The sequence below is a fragment of the Otolemur garnettii genome, unplaced genomic scaffold, assembly GCF_000181295.1.
Source record: "Otolemur garnettii isolate 467f Iridium unplaced genomic scaffold, OtoGar3 scaffold00010, whole genome shotgun sequence".
Classification (NCBI taxonomy): domain Eukaryota; kingdom Metazoa; phylum Chordata; class Mammalia; order Primates; family Galagidae; genus Otolemur; species Otolemur garnettii.
Genome location: NW_003852405.1, coordinates 16,672,912 through 16,691,380, shown reverse-complemented (window position 1 = coordinate 16,691,380; position 18,469 = coordinate 16,672,912). Strand labels below are relative to the sequence as shown.

The following is an 18,469-nucleotide window of genomic DNA, read 5'->3' as shown; positions in this document are numbered from 1 at the left end:
GGGGAGATGAAGGCGTCCTGGAGACGGATAACGGTGATGCCTGCACAACAATGTGAATGTACTTAATGCCGTGGAACTGTTCACCTAAAAATGGTTAAAATGGGGCGGCGCCTATGGCTCAAAGGAGTAGGGCGCTGGCCCCATATGCCAGAGGTGGTGGGTTCAAACCCAGCCCTGGCCAAAAACTGCAAAAAAAAAAAAAATGGTTAAAATGGTCAATTTTATGTCGTGTATATTTTACCACAATGTTTTTTTAAAAAGTGCTTTGGAGAGAGAAATATTTGTGAGAAATCTAAGTACTCAGATGAAGAATACCCTGGGAACAAATGCTCCCCGACCACCACCTGCCTAGCTAAAGAGCGGGCTGATCAGTGGCAGCAGGGTCTGAGGAGACAGTGCTGGTATCTCGGGTCACATGGGTCCTCATGTTAAAAGAAAAAGCATCCTTGCATGAGTGAACAGGACCCTCGTGTTCAATAAAGCTTTCTGCTCAGGAAACTCAGGGTCACCCCTAAGCCTCTTACACTATGTCTAATTCTAGTATACTGGAGAGAACCTGGCCTTCTGAATCCATTAGAACTAATTTTGAGTTTGGGCTCTACTACTTACAAGCTGTGGGACCCTGGATGAGTTACTGAACTTCTCTAAGCCTCAGTGTCCTTATCTTGAAAATGCATAATACCTTTGTGAAAGAGTCACTGAGCAGGTCCACACAATCGTAGAGGAAAGTTAAAGTCACCCATGGAAGTTAAAAGGAAAGGAATAACAAAAACAGCTAACGCAGAAGGAATACTGACTTTCCATATATTCACTCCTTTATTTAATAAACACTTACGTGCCAGGCATGGGGCCTAACACTGTGGGGAATTGTAAAGCCAAGTAAGACTTTTCCAGCCTTCAGGGAATTCAAATCTGTTGAGCCCAGATGGTTCTATTAGTCACTTCAGAACACAAAAAAGAACCATGGAAAATAATTCTCAGTCACAAGAGACTGCTATTCAACTACCAGATGGTAAATACACATACTGCCGTACTGATTTTCAAAGCATACGTTCTTGTTATAGCTACAAGACATAAAGTTTACTGCACTCAGATTCCAGAAGTCCTCTTAATCATACGTCTGCAAGTCTTCATTCAGCCAGTGCACATGTGTTTTTTTCAGAGTAAGGCAGCCTTTTAAAACATCTTTTGTAACCAGTGCTGCTCTGTATGCCAGGGCCTTCACCATCCAGATACCTTTCAGCAGTCATGCTTAGACCCAGGCTATACCTACTATACAAGTTCTCAAAATTGAGGGCAGCCTCTATCTTTCAGTTCTGTGCCAAAACTACTTGTGGAGGCTTGGCGCCTGTAGCTCAGTGGGTTAAGGGCACTGGCCACATACACTGGGGCTGTTGGGTTCGAACCCGGCCTGGGCCTACTAAACAACAATGACCACTACAACAACAACAACAAAATAGCGGGCATTGTGGCAGGCACCTGTAGTCCCAGCTACTCGAGAGGCTGAGGCAAGAGAATCGCTTAAGCCCAGGAGTTTGAGTTGCTGTGAGCTGTGACACCACAGCACTCTACTGAGGGCAACATAGTAAGACTGTCTCAAAAAATAAAAATAAAAAACCAAAATTACTTGTGCCGAAGTAGGGCTGGCTGAGGCCTTCAATCCCAACCACCTGACTCCTGCAGTACTTCTCCCTGTAGAGCAGAGGGCATCTTCACTTCAGCTCCTATGTGGTCTCACCTTTACATCCGGGCTGCTTCGTGCTCCCTCACTGAGGGTTCTTTCCACTTGTAATGCTCCCTGTACTGAGATCAACTGCTTACCGCCCTCAGCCTCTTCACAGGATGCCAAGGCCTCAGGCTTTAATGAAGCTGCTGATTTCTGGCGAGAGCTGCTCATTCTCTCTCACCTTTCACACCAAGGGCCAGGAAGGCGGCAGTGGGGAGGGTGGTACGGGGAGAGGCGTAGTATTATCCTAACTCTTTCCGTGCTTTTCAGCAAAGGCACAGTTTCCTTTGAGGCAGATGCCACACTGTCCTTTTCTCTGTCGCATGCTGACCTTCTGGTCATCTCCCCACATTCACCGAACACTGTGGTACCTGCTCGCAATCTTTTTCTCTGCCCAACTCCTGCTATGAGCCTGGGAGAGTCATGTTCATGCAGGGAACTCCCATGACAGACCAGCCTCGTGGTTCTTCAATTGTAGTGACCTTTGCTTCTAAGCCATTTCAGCACCTACTGGATCTGTCAACATTTGGCGCTATTCCATGTTAGATGCCTTAAACTCCAATATCCCATTTTCCAACTAAAACCTCTCACCCTCTTTCTCCTACCAATCTGGTTCTTCTGTCTCTGCCTTCTCCAATCCTGCGATCCCTTCATTTTAACCTACCTAGCCTTCCGTTCCTTCCCTATCCAACCTGGATCACATGTTATTTTCTTCTTCTTTTTTTTTTTTTAAGGGATTTTCTATTTTATTAGATTTAAAAAACACAAGAAAACCAGTAGGGACTAGAGGAAAAAATAAAGAAGGAAATAAAGAAAAGGCTTGGGTAAAGTACAGAGATGACAAGGTGAGAAACAGGGAGAGAAGGGGGAAGATCACACGTTATCGATCATTTGAAATACCTGTACCTTGTATTACCCTTAGCTGCATCTACCCAGCAAAATGCCAGCCTTGGCAGAGTAACGGCAGCCCACCTTCTGCACTTCTAAACCCAAGCAGCTGAGTACAGCTGGGGACAATCACTCAAAAATAGACTGTTATCACCACAGCTGAGAGCTCAGCCCTACTGACTAATGCGTTCATGGTTGTCTACCATCTCTTTCCTTTCCTTTCATTATTACAAAAAAAAAAAAAAAATTAAGAGATAGGGTTTCACTCTGTTTCTCAGGCAGGAGTGCAATGGCATGATCATAGCAATAGCAACCTTGGACTCCTGTCTCAAGTGATCCTCCTGCCTCAGCCTCTTAAGGAGCTGGGACTGCAGGCGTGCACCACCATGCTGGCTTATTTTTTTAAAATATTTTTGTTGAGATAAGGTCTCACCATGTGGCCCAGGCTGGTCTTGAACTCCAGGGCTCAAGTGATTCCCCACACCTCCCAAAGTGCTGGCTTAGCCATCACACCTGACTGCTACCTCTTCATTCTTAAAAGAGACCATCTATCTTCTCCTAGAAATGTGAGGCCAGTAGGTTTGATTGCCCTTAATTATAATATCCCACTCCTGCCACAAATTTCTCAACATGCATTCTTACCTCAACACCCATTCCCAACTCTTCCTCTCCCGGAGTCCTCTTACATCCTTGATCCTATGTCCAGCTATGCGCTCTGAAGCCACACTATTTCAGCTATCCCATAAATACTCGTCTTTCCCCTTTTCCATTAGCCTGTAAATATGCTCAAGCCTCCCCACCCCTCTATTACCTTCTTACCCTTAGCCCATGTCCTCTGGCTATTACCTCTGTCCTTCCTTACTCATCCATCTCTTGTAAAGAATAACTTACACTAGTCATTTCCTTGTTCTAATTTTTCATTCATTCTTTTATCCACTCCACTCTGATTTTTATTTTTATATCAAGAGTCTCACTGTCTTACCCAGGGTGATATGCAGTGGCACAATCAGAACTCACTGTAACCTTGTACTCCTGAGCTCAGATAATCCTGCTTCAGCCTCCTGAGTAGCTGGGACTACAGGCCTGGTCACCACACCCCACTTGGATTTTTGTCTCTAACACTACATGCAAACTGTTCTTACTAAGATTATCAGTACCAACTTACGTCCTAAATCCAATGGCTGCTTTTCAACTCTGAGCTCACAGGCTCTCTCCGCTGCATTCAGCAGTCCTGACTGCTTCTTTCTTTCTGACTTTACTATGCCAGTTTCTATAATATTTCCATTATGTCTTTGAGTCTTTTCCTTGATTTCTTTGGTGGGCTCATCTTAAAGACCAATACTCACTCCCTGGGGTTTGGTCCTGAGCCTTTTTAAAGCTCTTTTCATGCTGATCTGTCTTTTTTGGTGATCTCATCCATTCTTACTCAAAAATTTCACCCCAGAACCTGCTCTCTCTGGTTATTAGACACATATTAAGAAATCATAGTTAATATTCTTAAGTATCATAATAGCATTGTGTTTTTTAAGTCTTTATCTTTAGAAATTTCGCATGCTTAGGCTTGGCCCTGTGGTTCAAGTGGCTAAGGCGCCTGCCACATACACCTAAGGTGGTAGGTTCGAATCCAGCGTGGGTCCGCCAAACAACTATGACGGCTGCAACCAAAAAAATAGCCAGATGTTGTGGCAGGCGCCTATGGTCTCAGCTACTTGGGAGGTGGAGGCAGGAGACTCGCTTGAGCCCAGGAGTTGAAGGTTGCTGTGAGCTGTGAAGCTACAGCACTCTACCCAGGGGGATAGCTTGAGGCTCTGTCTCAAAAAAAAAAAAAAAAAAAGAAAACTACCCAGTCACACTGTTCTCTTTACAAATTCATGAGCATCAATTTCAAGTCCATTTTTTAATACTTCAGAATATTTCCCTAGTACAGAATCCCAGCACACTTTGAAATACTCTTTATGCATAAAGCTAAATATTTTAAAAATAAAATTTACTTAATTAATGGAGGTGTCTTGAAATTATTGTGGGACTTCAAAATAAAGATTTCCTGCACAAAGAAATTCTACTTCTAGGTATTTTGAGAAAGAAAACTATTTTCTTTAACTAAAGAAAAATGCAAAGATTTAGTTATAAGGATACTTACCACAGACTTGACAGTTAAGAAAGCAAGCTGGAGCTTTTTTTTTATAATAACAAAAAATTGGAAACAATCTAAATGTTGAACTATGGCACAGGTTAAATACGTGATGCTATATCCATACCGTGGACTAGCATTAAACCAATGGGAAAATATTCATAATGTACAAAAACAGTACACTACTATGAGTGTATATAAAATCTTTGGAAAATTTACATATGTATACATTTTCTTATTTATGAGTATAAACAGAAAAAAATGTCTGCAAGATGTTAAGAGTACTTGTCCTTGGATAATGTTTTATTCCTACCTTTTCTGCTTATCTGTGTTCAACAAAAATATATGTACTGCTTTATTAATAAATGTATCAATTTACACACCAATGAGCTATACCCGAGAATATAGCAGGATAGCATTTTAGATTACAGTAGAATTACAGAAGATTGAATTAGCTGTACTTACTATTATTTCAGATGCAAAACATCTGAAAGGATCATTTCCAGCTTCAGACTGTTCGAGGAACTGTGCTTTCAGCAAAGGGCATTTCAAGCTTTTGAAACAGCTAAGGCGTAAGAAGTAATTAATTATGAAATCAATGCTTCCCAGGTATAAAATGCTGGTTCTTCATATCTAAGCTAATTTTATTTGAAAAATAACATAAGCACTCCTATGGTCTGAATGTCTTTCCCCTCCAAAACGCACGATGAAATTTAACTGCCACTTGATAGTATTAAGAAGTTGAAACTCTGAGAAGTGATTATGCCAGAAGAGCTCTGCCTTTGTGGGTAGGATTAGTGTCATCATGAAGGGCAAGTTCAAGGCCGGCTTTTCCTCTTTGCGCTTCCACCTTCTGCAGCAAGAGGCCCTTGCCAGATTGCAGCATCTTGATCTTGTTTTTCGCAGCCTCCAGAGCTATGCCAATGCATTTCTGTTCATTGTAAATCGCTCATCTCAGTCAGGTATTCTGTTCTAGCAGCACAACCACAGCCTATAAATCCCGTGATGATAACATCCTTCTTACTAGTGATGGGAGCACATGAGAACACCTTGCTATACTCAACACAGTGAGATGCACTTTTACGTCTGGATTGTGTTCCATTGTGTTCTGAGTGTTTGCTGAGGACTAGTGCTGGTCAATGATGCAGCTTTCATTAGTTCAAGAAAATCCAGCACAAGGGCCAGTTGCGGAGGCTGAGGCAGGTGGACTGCCTGACCTCCTGGGTTTGAGACCAGCCTAAGCCAGTGTGAGACTGTCTCTAAAAAATAGCTGGGCGCTGTAGCGGGTGCCTGTAGTCCCACCTACCTGGGAATCTGGGGCAAGAGAATCACTTGAACCTAAGAGTTTGAGGTTGCTGCGAGCTAAGGTGCCACAGCACTCTACCAAACCAAGTGAGACTTTGTCTCATTAAAAAAAAAAAAAAAATCCATGACAATCTGGTAATTTTTTCATAAAGCTATATTTACTTAGAAATCCAAACTTTATTCTCTAATTAAGTCTTTCCCATTTCTTTAGTTAAAATGTCTTTTATGAAACAACACGTTTTATAAATGGAAAAAATTTTAAATATCCTAACCTGATAAAATAAAAACCTAATGACAGCTTTAGTCTCTAAAATTAAAAATTATTGGTCTGTGTAATTCAATGATCTAGTCTAGCACTATCCCATAAAACCCTGTATACACGTATAATTTAAGATCTTTCAGCAATCATGTGAAAAAAATAGTAAAAAATAGGAAAAATTAATCTTTTTTTTTTTTTTTTTTTTGAGACAGAGCCTCAAGCTGTCCCCCTGGGTAGAGTGCCGTGGCACTACAGCTCACAGCAACCTCCAACTCCTGGGCTCAAGCGAGTCTCCTGCCTCCGCCTCCCAAGTAGCTGGGACCACAGGCGCCCACCACAACGCCCGGCTATCTTTTGGTTGCAGCTGTCATTGTTGTTTGGCGGGTCCGGGCTGGGGATTCGAACCCGCCACCCTAGGTATACGTGGCTGGCACCTCAGCCGGCTGAGCCATAGGCGCCGAGCCGGAAAAATTAATCTTAATAACTTATCTTCATTAATCAAGATACCTGAAATGTTACCCATTTTGGCATGTTATCAGTATGAAACTTATTGAGGTATTTTACTCTTTTTTTAAAATAATAAGTCTTCAAAATTCACTTTTTTTTTTTTTTTGAGACAAGAGTCTCATTTTGTCACCCTTGGTAGAGTACTGTGGTGACGTAGTTCATACCAACCTCAAACTCTTAGGCTCACGTGGACCTCTTGCCTCGGCCTTCCAAGTCCAGGGGGCATTTTATACTTACAGCACGTGACAATTTACATGAAGCATATGTCAAGTGCTTGACAGCCATATTGAACAGTGAAGTTTTATCCATAGCACCCCTGGAGTGAATGCTATTGGGTAGGGACTCTGCTACTGCTTTGGGGGTCAAACTGGATGGATGTTCAACTGTCTGATGGTCCTGTTGCTTCTTTCAAAGAGAGAGCAAAAACATAATTTCCCCATAGAAAGAGTAGATTCCTTCAGCTAGGTGTATCTATTTCCCCCCACCATTACTTACTTACTATGATGAATAAGGGTAATATACAGCAGAATATAAAGCAAATTAAATAAATGGATTTAGGTTTTATAATTTTTTAAAATACTAATACCTCACTAAATGCCTATGTTCTATCAGCTGAACCCCACATTTTTCTAAAATTCTAGCTATGAAACTAGATGTATATTTACATGGCAAATAAAATACAGCAAAGGAGCATAAAACAACTGAATTACAATTACTTATGTCCCCTATGAGAAGTTCTTAAAAATACACTTACAATTTTAGTAATTCATCCTTTAACTTTTCATTCTCCAGTGAGTTTTCTTTGTCCTCAATGACTTCTTCCACAAAAGGCTTTGTGAACTCTATTAAGGCCTTGCAACACTGACAAAGCCCATACTCATCTGTCTGTACATGTTCCTTTAAATATGGAACAGGAAGAAGAGACAGCTGACTCCAGAGAGCAGACAATGCTAGTCCAACCGAATACGCCTTGTTGTTATGAAGTTTCTGAATCACTAAAACAGAGATCAAGTTGTTACTTGAGGCAGGCTCATCATAACATGGGATAAAAAGTTCAGTAAATGTAGAATTAGAAGATGCTCCTCCCTCCCATTTTAACAACTCTGGAATCAGGATGACATATCACGAAATCAGAATGACGTGGCGTAGCTGGATTGGCGGTGTTTTTTCCTTCTTAGCTGTGTACAAAATAATAGAGCATTTTACAATCATGGCATCTTATAGTAGAAGCCATGAAATTTTATTTAGATATGTTTATATCAGACTATGTATTTAAGATAGAAAGACATTCTTGCCATACCTTTTCTGGCTGTTATAAGTACAAAATATTAGTGTCTTATAAATTACAAAGCACTGTGCAATTGGGAGGCAGGATTATTATTAACAGTGTTTTTTTTCCTGAATATTAACAGGTGGTACAAAGCTGGTGGGCATTCATACTTAAATTTTGCTAGGCATGGAGGCTCACACCTGTAATCCTAGCACTTTGGGAGACTATGGCAGGAGGACTGCTTGAGGCTAGGAGTTAAAGACCAGCCAGAAAAATAAAGCAAAATCTGCTTTGCTTTATTTTATTTGAGACAGAGTTTCACTCTGTTGCCCCAGGCTAGACTGCCCTACAATCAGCCTGGCTCATAGCAACCACAAACTCCTGGGTTCCAGCGATCCTCCTGCGTCAGCCTCCAGGGTAGCTGGGACTACACAGGCACCCATCACATCGCCCAGCTAATTGATTTCTATTTTTAGTAGCGACAGGGTCTGGCTCATGCTCACATTGGTCTTAAACTTTGAGTTCAAGGGATCCTCCACCATCAGCCTCCCAGCCACCATGCCTGGCCACAAAAACCAGTCTTTACAAAACATTTTTAAAAATTAGCCACGCATGGTGGTGCATCCCAGTAATCCCAGCCTTTCAGGAGGCCAAGGGAGGAGTATCACTTGAGCCCAGGAGTTTGATGTTGCAGGGAACTATGATGATGCCATTGCACTCTAGCCTGGGCAACAGAGTGAGACCCTGTCTCAAAAACAAAACAAAATGAAAATTTACTCTGATTTCTGATTCTGGGTCTGTCTATCACTCTCCGAAAATGAAAAACAGCCTCTTCCTTTGGATAGACACTATCTGCCTTGGCTGCCAAGACCCGATACTATTATCACAGTTGGCCATGGAGCCTTGTCATTCGATACCTCATAGCTTCATTCTTCAGTAATACCTTTGCTAAGCCTAACCAACCTCCTAAGGTAGCGGCTGAGGAATGCCTTGCCTGACACTCTTCTTAACAGAGATACTGGACTACAGCAATGATATCAGACTGAGTGCTACAGACACCACAGAGGCAAGCCTTTAAATACGTTTAGAGGGAAAATTCTAGATATAAGCTAAAGAAAGGCTGGCAAAAAGCTACAGGTTACAACATGACACATGAAAAATAGTATGACATTCAACACAATATTTATTGGGCACCCACTCTGTAGGTACTATCATCTTTCTGTGAGCAGGAGGATTCAAATTGGCATTGCTATTAAACAGAATACTCAATAATTAGGTGTAAACATCACTTTGGTATAGCACTGTCATTTGAGGGTAAACATTAAGGCACATATCAATAAAACCAGAAATACTTTGACATAAGAATGTTCATTACCTGTTTGTAATGGCTGAAGTAAAAGAAGGATAATTTGGGATATCTGTTTTCCAGAGGGTTCTTCAATCAGTTCAAGCAAACCCAACAATAATTCCTTTGGATTACATAACTATAAAAATATTCACAATGGAACCTGTTTAATATAAGTTGTATTTAAGGCCAGATGATTACTATTTTTAAGAAGGCATGTGCTGAAAAAATATAATTTCTTTTGCTTAACAGCAGAACACGTCATACGATTGTTTAAAAAAAAAAATGCACTAACGAAGGACAGAAGCTAATGATGGTCTCATCGCTGGAAAACTAAAAAGGAGCCAAAAATCAAAGGAGACATAAATTCTCGGCTGAAGGAGAAATTAGGGAAGTATGGACAGGGAAATAGCTGATCACCAGAGCTCAGATTTCCTTGCTGTACCACCTGTCTACTCTGAAGGCTGCCTTAATAGAGTCCCAGGGCTTTCAGCAGGGGGAACTTTCATACTAATGCCGCAAGGGTATTTAGACTAGTCCAGAGTCTCCTATACTTCCTGAACAGATGAAACTTTGATCACTTTCCTGCCGTATTTTATCAGCTTGCCTACAAAGGCCCTTGGAGTCAGTAACTCATCTAGGTATGAGTTTCTCTATATAAGAATGTTTATATTTGCACTGATCTAAGTAGTTTCTTTTTCTTTTTTTTCAAGTAGTTTCTTCAACTGTCCTTTTCCTGAGAATTTATCTTTCTTAGTCATCATCTACTGACTTTTATCACTCACAACCCAGGGTCTCTTTCTAAGGTTATCAGTCATGACTGATCTGTGTTCTATTCCCTATTCCTAATTCCATTGTTGTTGCTTGCATTTTAGGTTTCTCTTTTCTTTTCTTTTTTTATTTTTTTGAGACAGAGTCTCCCTCTGTCGCCCTGGGTAGAGTATCATGGCACCATCACAGTTCACAACTCAAACTCTTGGGTTCAAGAGATCCTCGTGCCTCAGCCTCCTGAGTAGCTAGAACTACAAGTGCCGGCCACATGGCCCAGCTACTTTTTCTATTTTTAGTAGAGATGTGGATCTCATTCTTACTCAGGCTGGTCTTAAACTCTTAAGCTCAAGTAATCTGCCTGCGTCAGCCTCGCGGAGTGCTGGGATTACAGGCGTGGCCTGGCCAGGTTTTTCATCTTCTTTTAGGGACCATACCACAGACGGAAAAGCACTTGAGACTTTTCTCTGTTTCCAGTGTTGCCGAAATATCAGTATGGGCTTGAACTACCTCTCTAAACATTCAACTCCATACCTATACACCAATGCGACTTGTTAAAATACAGCTTCCCAATCTCTCTCTAGGGATTCTGAATCACTGGATCTGATATGAGGTTAGATAATTCTTATATCCAGAAAAGTTGGGAAATGCTGAAATGGAATTTCGCATCTAATCAGTAAGAGTCTCTAGGCCAGGCACAGTGGCTCATGCCTGTAATCCCAGCACTCTGGGAGGAAGGGGTGGATGGATTGCTTGAGTGTGGGAGTTCGAGACCAACCTGAGCAAGAGTGAGACCCCATCTCTAAAAAAAAAAAAAAATAGCTGGGCATTGTGGCTGGTGCCTGTAGGTCCAGTTACTTGGAAGGCAGAGGCAAGAGGATCACTTGAGCTCAAGAGTTTGAGGTTGCTATGAGCTATGACAGCAGAGCACTCTACTGGTGGCAAGAAAGTAAGACTCTGTCTCAAAAAAAAAAAAAATTCTCCAAAGAATTCTATATGTATTTTCAGGATCTAAAAGCTTTCTTAGCAAACAATAAATAAACATTCAAGGGAATTAGAAAATACTACTGTGTGCGTTATGCCAAAAAGAACCTAAATTTGTTAACTTACCTTCACCAATAAATCAAGCATCAAAAAATAAACTTTTCTCTCATCATCTTCTTTATCATTCTTTAAAAGACATCGAACAACAGGACCAACGAGATTCCAGCCCATATGCTTGATGATGACCTGTAAAAACATTTTCAGAGTACAGCGAACACTGCCACCTACAGGACCCTCACAGTGTGCTTTCCTCACTGGAGGGCTCAGAATTTTCTCTGAAATAGGCGAGATGAGGTAAATGAGCCCCATGACATTTCACAGGGACTTTCTAGGGGTGGCCGCTAACAGATATCCACATTTAAAAACAGCTTTTACTCCTTTCAATGATGGAAAGGCAAAAGGGTCTTTATTCTTTATCCGATAAAATGGTCCTTCCCAGGATTTAAATATTTCCTCTATTTCCAACGAGAATTAATTTCCTTAATATGAGCAAGTACTTAACTTCCACAGAGAATTCTACTCCCTTGCTTGATAAAGAAATCTAGCTAATGCTAATGTGTTTTTGAAGTTTCTTGAAGACTCTCTAAATATATTATAACCATTGTAACTTATATAAAGAGGGCGGATGAAACTTCATTATTTTCTCTCCTATCCATTTTCTTTTTTCTTTTTTGTTTTGAGGGTCACACACTGTGAGTGTTAGGGTATTTATTTATTTATTTATTTATTTTTGCAGTTTTTGTCCGGGGTCGGGCTTGAACTTGACACCTCTGGTATATGGGGCCAGTGCCCTACTCCTTTGAGCCACAGGCGCCACCCCGATGCTTCTATTTTCGAAGCTGTTTCAGAATGCTTACTGTATAAGTAAAAGTCTATCTTTATAATTTATAATTCACACTCATTATCAAAACCACAGATGTTCAAAACTATCAACAATATACTTATCTAGCCTTGTACTTCATATCATCAGTATTTACCAAGCATAGGCTGCGTAATATTCCAGGTGCTAGAAATAAACCAAGGAACACATTAGATAACTTCTCAAGTTCACATTCTAGGCTCATTCTTACAAAAGAGGATGTAGGAAGGAAACACACTGGTGTGTATAACACCCCACTCTAACCCTAGCCTTCTAAGGTAACAGAGGTAGAACACAGGGTACAGCAGTCCCCCCATCCAAAGGGGACACATTCCAAGACCCGCAGTGGGTCCCTAAATCCACAAATAGTCCTAAACCCTATATATGCTATGCTTGTTTTGTACGTATGCACCTATGGTAAAGTTTAACTTAGAAATTAAAAGATTAACAACAATAACAAGAAAATAGAACAATCATAACAATATACTATAATAAAAGTTATGTAATGTGGTCTCTTTCTGTCACAAAGAATAGTCAACCTTGATCAATCTTGATAGTGTCACCTGGCAGGCAAATTAAATTGTAGTCAGTTTTAAACACTGTCTTATCACTATCTGAACCTTTGCATGTAGCCAACCACACATTTCAAAGGTGATTCTTAAGCTATTAAGACTAAGCCTCACTATGCTTAAGTCTATCCCAGTAGCTATTTAGAAGCATGTTAAAAATAAAACACTCAGGCATGCAATGCCTGAAGAGCAGTTTGGATCAACTTCCCTTCCTCCCTCTGCCACACTGATGCAGCGCTAACCTCCCTCTCCTTGGCAGGCCTGCTCTTCCTTTCTCCCTGCACCTTAAATTCCTCAAGGGTAGATACTGCGCCTCCTCTCTTTGGTCTCTTTTCTATGAACTTGGGCAAATGCTTTCTCCCCCCCTCAATGCTTCAATTACCCAACCTTTAATACTCAGGCACACATCTACACCTTTCTTTCCTGTATCGACACTAAACTAGAATCCTTACTTGCCAATTGCTTACTGCCTCTTCAATTCAAAATTTCTATGAGACAACTCACTTCTCTTCCTTCAGGAAACTTTCTCCCCTACTTAGGTTGCCCTTTTCTGGTCAGGATATCATAGATTATCCTTCCAGAGGCTAGAAACCCAGACATCTTTGACACCTCACCCTCTCTCACTCACAATCAATTCCCTCTCTTCTACTCTAAAACCTCCTTGCAAGTGCAAATGTTAACCAACCATACAGCAGAGTGGTTAACAGCTCCCAAACCAGCTTCACAGGTCTGAATCCTGGATGTCACATGAAGGCCAAGTGACTATGAGATAAGTCATTTAACTTTTCAGTGATTGTTTCCTTACTATAGAATGAATTTAATAGTAAATTAAATGGAAGTTTAAGTGATTTATGTGTATTGCTTAGTCTTGCTAGAATCTCAATGTTATGTCCTACTTGACACTGAGATTCTAGTGAGACTAAATTATACACATAAATCACTTAAGACAGCACCTGGCACATAGTAAATACTTAAGAAGTATTAGATGTTGGGTGGCGCCTGTGGGTCAAGGGGCAGGGCACTGGGCCCATATATCAGGGGGTGGTGGGTTCAAGCCCGGCCCTGGTCAAAAACTGCAAAAGAAAAAAAAAAGTATTAGCTCTTATTAATTTTGGTATTATTTGACAAAAGATAACTACTCTTAAAGGTTATCCTCCTGAGAATGCAACTAGAAAAATATCAAGAAAAGTTAAAAAAAAAATGTGCTGTAGCTTGAGCTACAAAGTTATGAAAAAAGGTTTCAAAACCAAAATTAAATATCCTAATTTTTTTCAATAAAAAATCAATAGGGATAAGCCACATGAACTACTAAGAGATTCTATAACAACGTATGATTAAAAAGCTTTAGGAATTCCCTCAAATCCAAGCAAGATGCCCTGGATAAAAAAAGAGACCAGCATGATTATACTGTGATATCAACAAAGAAAACCTCTATATAAATAAACAGCACTATACATGAAAAAGGAGCATGATCCTAGACAGAAAATAGTCCTCTTTATACTCAGAAAAAGGAGAATCTAAAGACAAAATTTGGACTGGGAAACAGTGTTACCAAATACTGTGGAAAAAGTTATTCCCGATTCACAAGATCCCTTCCAATTGTGAATGATTTCTCAGACTATTATAAGTGGATTATATTGACCAGTAAAAACCATACAGTTCTCTCCCATTCTGATTTACACAGTGTAATACACATAAAATATTATACTTAAAATTTGGTTTTCAATACACATTTGGCTGGAGAATGGGCTGATCACCAAAAATGATTATCTAGCCTGCCTGATATTTTTTACTTTGCAAGATTAATTAATGACTCAAATGCCACTTTTGCATTCCTCAAACCAGAAGTAATCCTGTTCCCTCTAAAGCCCTTCAACTACAACAGTTACTTCATTCTTCCTATCGTTAGCTGTTCACATGTTTATGTGTTCCACCAGAATATAAGCATCTTCAAGTATATGAATATTCCTAATTCCTTTTGTTGCCCACACTTTCCTGCTGTGAACATTTAAGTTGATTCCTAAATGTCTGATAGATAAATGAATGGATGAATGATAGCATCATGTGATATTCTCTTTCCAAGCAAAGACTGACAAGTACACACAAAGACTATACTTACCTTATTCTTCTCATTTTGCATAATTTCTAATAGCTGATCTATGTGACCTTCTTCTATGCATCTTTGGCCAGCTATCTGAAATAGGCCAAAATCATCTTCTTTAAAGTTTTGCTCTCCTAGGATTTGCTGAAAACAAAACAAACAAAAACCAAACATGTATGCAAATAAAAATTTGATACAATAACTTCTTGATTTATTTACTCTCTCTGAAAAAAAGGAAATCTGTTTAAATTCTAGATAGGCTGGATGTGGTGGCTCATGCTTATAATCCTAGCATTCTGGGAGACTGAGGCAGGAAGATCCCTTGAGCTCAGGAGTTCAAGACCAGCCTGACCAAGAATGAGACCCTGTCCCTACTAAAAATAGAAAAATTAGCCTGCCTAGTAGTGGGTGCCTGTAGTCCCAGCTCCTCAGGAGGCCAAGGGAGGAGGATCACTTGAACCCAAGAGTTTGAGATTGCTGTGAGCTATCAGCACCCTAGCCTCTCATAAAAAAAAAAAGAAAGAAAGAAAAAGAAAAAGAAAAAAAGAGATTACCCCAAAAAATACTTTAATAAATGATCCTTAAACCCAGAGTGCCAAATAAATCCACAAAAAAGATCACAAAAGAAGATTTTAACCTTCTTAAAATTAAGAAGGTTAGTTAGACAAGTATGTCACCTGGAGAAATTATCCAATCTGCATTCCCAGCCTTGCTACTTAGAAATCAAAAAAAGCAGGGATAAAAAAATAGTTTGAGTGACCGTAAATTTAGTTAAAAGTAATCTGCGCCTCTTCCACATTTTGAAAGGTACTCAATTTTACAAAAAGAAAAAAAAATCTACTTACACATCTCTTTATTATGGACTGAAGTTCCTCCACAGCCATTCCTAGTTATTTTCCTTGTTTCGAAGCTGAAAAGTATTAACACAAAACAGTTAACAGTAATACTACACCCAATTCATACATTATGGTTCGTTTTTATAGATGATTAGCAAACACAAGAAAGAAAGTGTAAAGTTGAAATGTTATTACTGAATGTATGTCAACCCAAGGAAGTTTTTTTTTCAAACATCCTATTGTATCTTTCCCCCCCCCTATTTCATCTTTTTAAGTTTTCTAGCAGCGCAGTCTTGAAAGCTATCTTGAGGCGGATGGGGGCGGCCTCCTAAAGCACTCTCAAGGGGCGAGGAAAATACGAACTAAAAAGCTTAAATAAGGCAAAGTATTTCTTTTCTGAAAAGAAATTTCCAAAAAGTGGGCTTGAAGTCAAAATTCTAATCAATAGGGGATTTTTTTATTCTTTAATGTGCCACTTGACAAAAACTGGGATGCAACACAAGTCAACCGAAAGAGCTAAAGGTTCAGATGCACTCCACCCTCTCTCTCTAAGGTAGCAGTCCCCGAAGTAATCAATCCAGTGACTAGCACTCGGAGACAAGGCAATCAATCGGCGGCCCGCAGGAGAAGGACGCCAATCCGCTCCTGCAGTCCATCTGAAGGCTCGGCCCCAAGCCCCCAGCAGCCGCAGGGGTCACCCGGTTCCTCAAGGCAGCGCATTGATAGGAGGGTAACACCCCAGCGCGAGTGTGGACGGCGTGCAAACGGAGCCATTTCTCCGGATTCCTACCTATCTAAGCGTTCCAGCCCCTCCAGCTCGCGGGGCCTAGACAGCCCGTGGCCCCGAGTCCTCCGCAGCTCTCCACTAACCGGGCCCCCCTGCAGCCTGGACCTCTTAGCTACTCCACTTACCAGCCAGATCTGCAGCCCACTCGGCTGCTACCACCTCGGCCGCGCAGGCCGCGCTCCTGGCCCCGCCCCGCCTCGCTCCGCTGGCCCCGCCCCGCGTTGCGCGTGAGGAGGCGGAGCTTCTAGAGGGGGGACGCCGGGGCGGGTCCCAGATCTGACCACGGGCCCCGATGGCTGACGGGGCCGTGTCGCGCTCCGCTGGCCGCAAGGCCCGGGCGTCCGGCTCCTCGCGAAACGCCGCAGGTAGGAACAGGACTTTTTTATCTTTGGGAAAGACTCTGGGCCCTTGAGGGCTGGGGCCGGACTCAGGCTCGCAGGGCGCTCCAGATAGGCTGCTCTAGGGGAGGGGACCTCTCTGAATAGAGACGGCCAAGAGCGTCCCACCGCAGTCCTCGCACCTGCTGGGAAAGATCTCCCGGCGGCTCCTGCCCCTTTACACAGATATTAACAGATTTTCAGAGAGCAAGGACAACGTGCGGGGAGCCCAGAGCTGGGCCCCAGGGTGGGAAGTGACCAGGGCAGCGTCAGCAGGCAGAGTACAGCTGCCCTGAGTCTAGCTCCGGTCCCAGATTGCTCTGGTGCCTAGTTTGGTGAGGCTGGGATCCCATCTTACCTCGGGAGCGAACATTTGGGGAATGGAGAGAGATTGCTCTTAATAGTACCCAGATATCAGATTTTCAGGAGTGCTTAACTAAGTAACTCTGATAATGAGGAAATTCACTCCCCAAAGCGATACATTTTAAGAGTTATCAATTAACAGAAACAAACTGAATGCCCTTCTTAATTTCTTTTTAATTTACACTCAGGATTGGAAATTAATGTGTAGAAGAGATGGTCTATAGTTTGTTATTTAGGCAGGAATGTATCCTGTACCTAATGTGTTTGTGTAAACATGACCTAGTCGGTGGGGGGGGGGGTGTGTGTGCTCCTGAGAAATGCTTCTGTAGGTGGTTTTGTTGTTGTGTGAACATCACAGAGTGTACTTACACAAACCTGGGTGCTGTGTACCCTGCTACACACCAGGGCTATATGGCATAGCCTTTTGCACCTAAGCTGCAAACATGTACTGCATGTTGCTGTATTGAATACTGTAGGCAATTGGAACACAATGGTCTTTCTGTATCTAAACATATCTGAACATAGAAAAGGTACAGTAAAAACAGTGTCATAATCATACAGGATGACTGTCCATATGCAGCCTATCCCTTAGGAAAATATCGTTGTGTGGGACATGACTTTTTTTTTACTGTAGGTACTAAACAGACAAGTGCTTTGAAACAAGAAGATGCTTCTAAAAGGTATGAGAACTACTTGCATTTATTTCTCTATCTCATTATTTGAACCATTCTTAAAACAATCCCGTTTACTTTTTTTAGAGAAAATTATTATGAGAGGAAAAGGGAAGATCTGGGAAGCACTACTGTAAATTCTCACATGAGACTGTTATATCCTGCTACTCCAGGCTTTAAGAAAACGAAACTAGGGTGGCGCCTGTGGCTCAATGGGGTAGGGCGCCAGCCCCATATGCCTGAGGTGGCGGGTTCAATCCCAGCCCTGGCCAAAAACTGCAAAAAAAAAAGGAAAATGGAACTAGCCACTCCTAGGCTGCTAGTGGAGGTTATGAGTGTGGCTATAAAGGTGTCTGGTGGAAGAAACATTTCTGAAATAACCAGATTCTCCTTTTTCACCACTTTAGGTACATTCTTATTTTATTGTTCTTTATTGTCTTTCTAGACAATACCAGAGACTCACTGTCTAAGTTTCTCCTTCTTACTCCCATTTTTTTTCTGTTCTTTGTTATATCAATTCTAGATTCTTATCAAAAAGCTGTACTGAGCAAGCCAAGGTGGCTCATGCCTGTAATAACAACACTTGGGGAGGCCAAAGGAAGAGGCTCAAGGCAAGGAGTTTGAGCCCAACCTAGGAAACACAGACTCCATCTCTATAAAATA

General features: G+C 41.4%; 2 protein-coding genes across 2 annotated transcripts in view; one reads left to right on the top strand and one right to left on the bottom strand.

The window, feature by feature from the left end:
• GLMN (glomulin, FKBP associated protein) overlaps positions 1 to 16,575 on the bottom strand; it is a 33,410-nt gene extending 16,835 nt beyond the window's left edge. The window contains exons 1-7 of the mRNA XM_003784158.2: positions 16,521 to 16,575; positions 15,618 to 15,682; positions 14,791 to 14,916; positions 11,310 to 11,429; positions 9,462 to 9,570; positions 7,571 to 7,811; positions 5,211 to 5,310 (exon numbers count right to left, since the gene is read on the bottom strand). Of these exons, the coding sequence (XP_003784206.1) occupies positions 5,211 to 5,310; positions 7,571 to 7,811; positions 9,462 to 9,570; positions 11,310 to 11,429; positions 14,791 to 14,916; positions 15,618 to 15,656 (735 nt within the window). The 5' untranslated portion in view covers positions 15,657 to 15,682; positions 16,521 to 16,575. The remainder of the gene's footprint in view (positions 1 to 5,210; positions 5,311 to 7,570; positions 7,812 to 9,461; positions 9,571 to 11,309; positions 11,430 to 14,790; positions 14,917 to 15,617; positions 15,683 to 16,520) is intronic.
• Positions 16,576 to 16,687: 112 nt separating this feature from the next.
• The window catches only part of RPAP2 (RNA polymerase II associated protein 2), a 79,480-nt gene continuing 77,698 nt past the window's right edge, over positions 16,688 to 18,469 (top strand). The window contains exons 1-2 of the mRNA XM_003784157.3: positions 16,688 to 16,760; positions 17,770 to 17,815. Of these exons, the coding sequence (XP_003784205.1) occupies positions 16,688 to 16,760; positions 17,770 to 17,815 (119 nt within the window). The remainder of the gene's footprint in view (positions 16,761 to 17,769; positions 17,816 to 18,469) is intronic.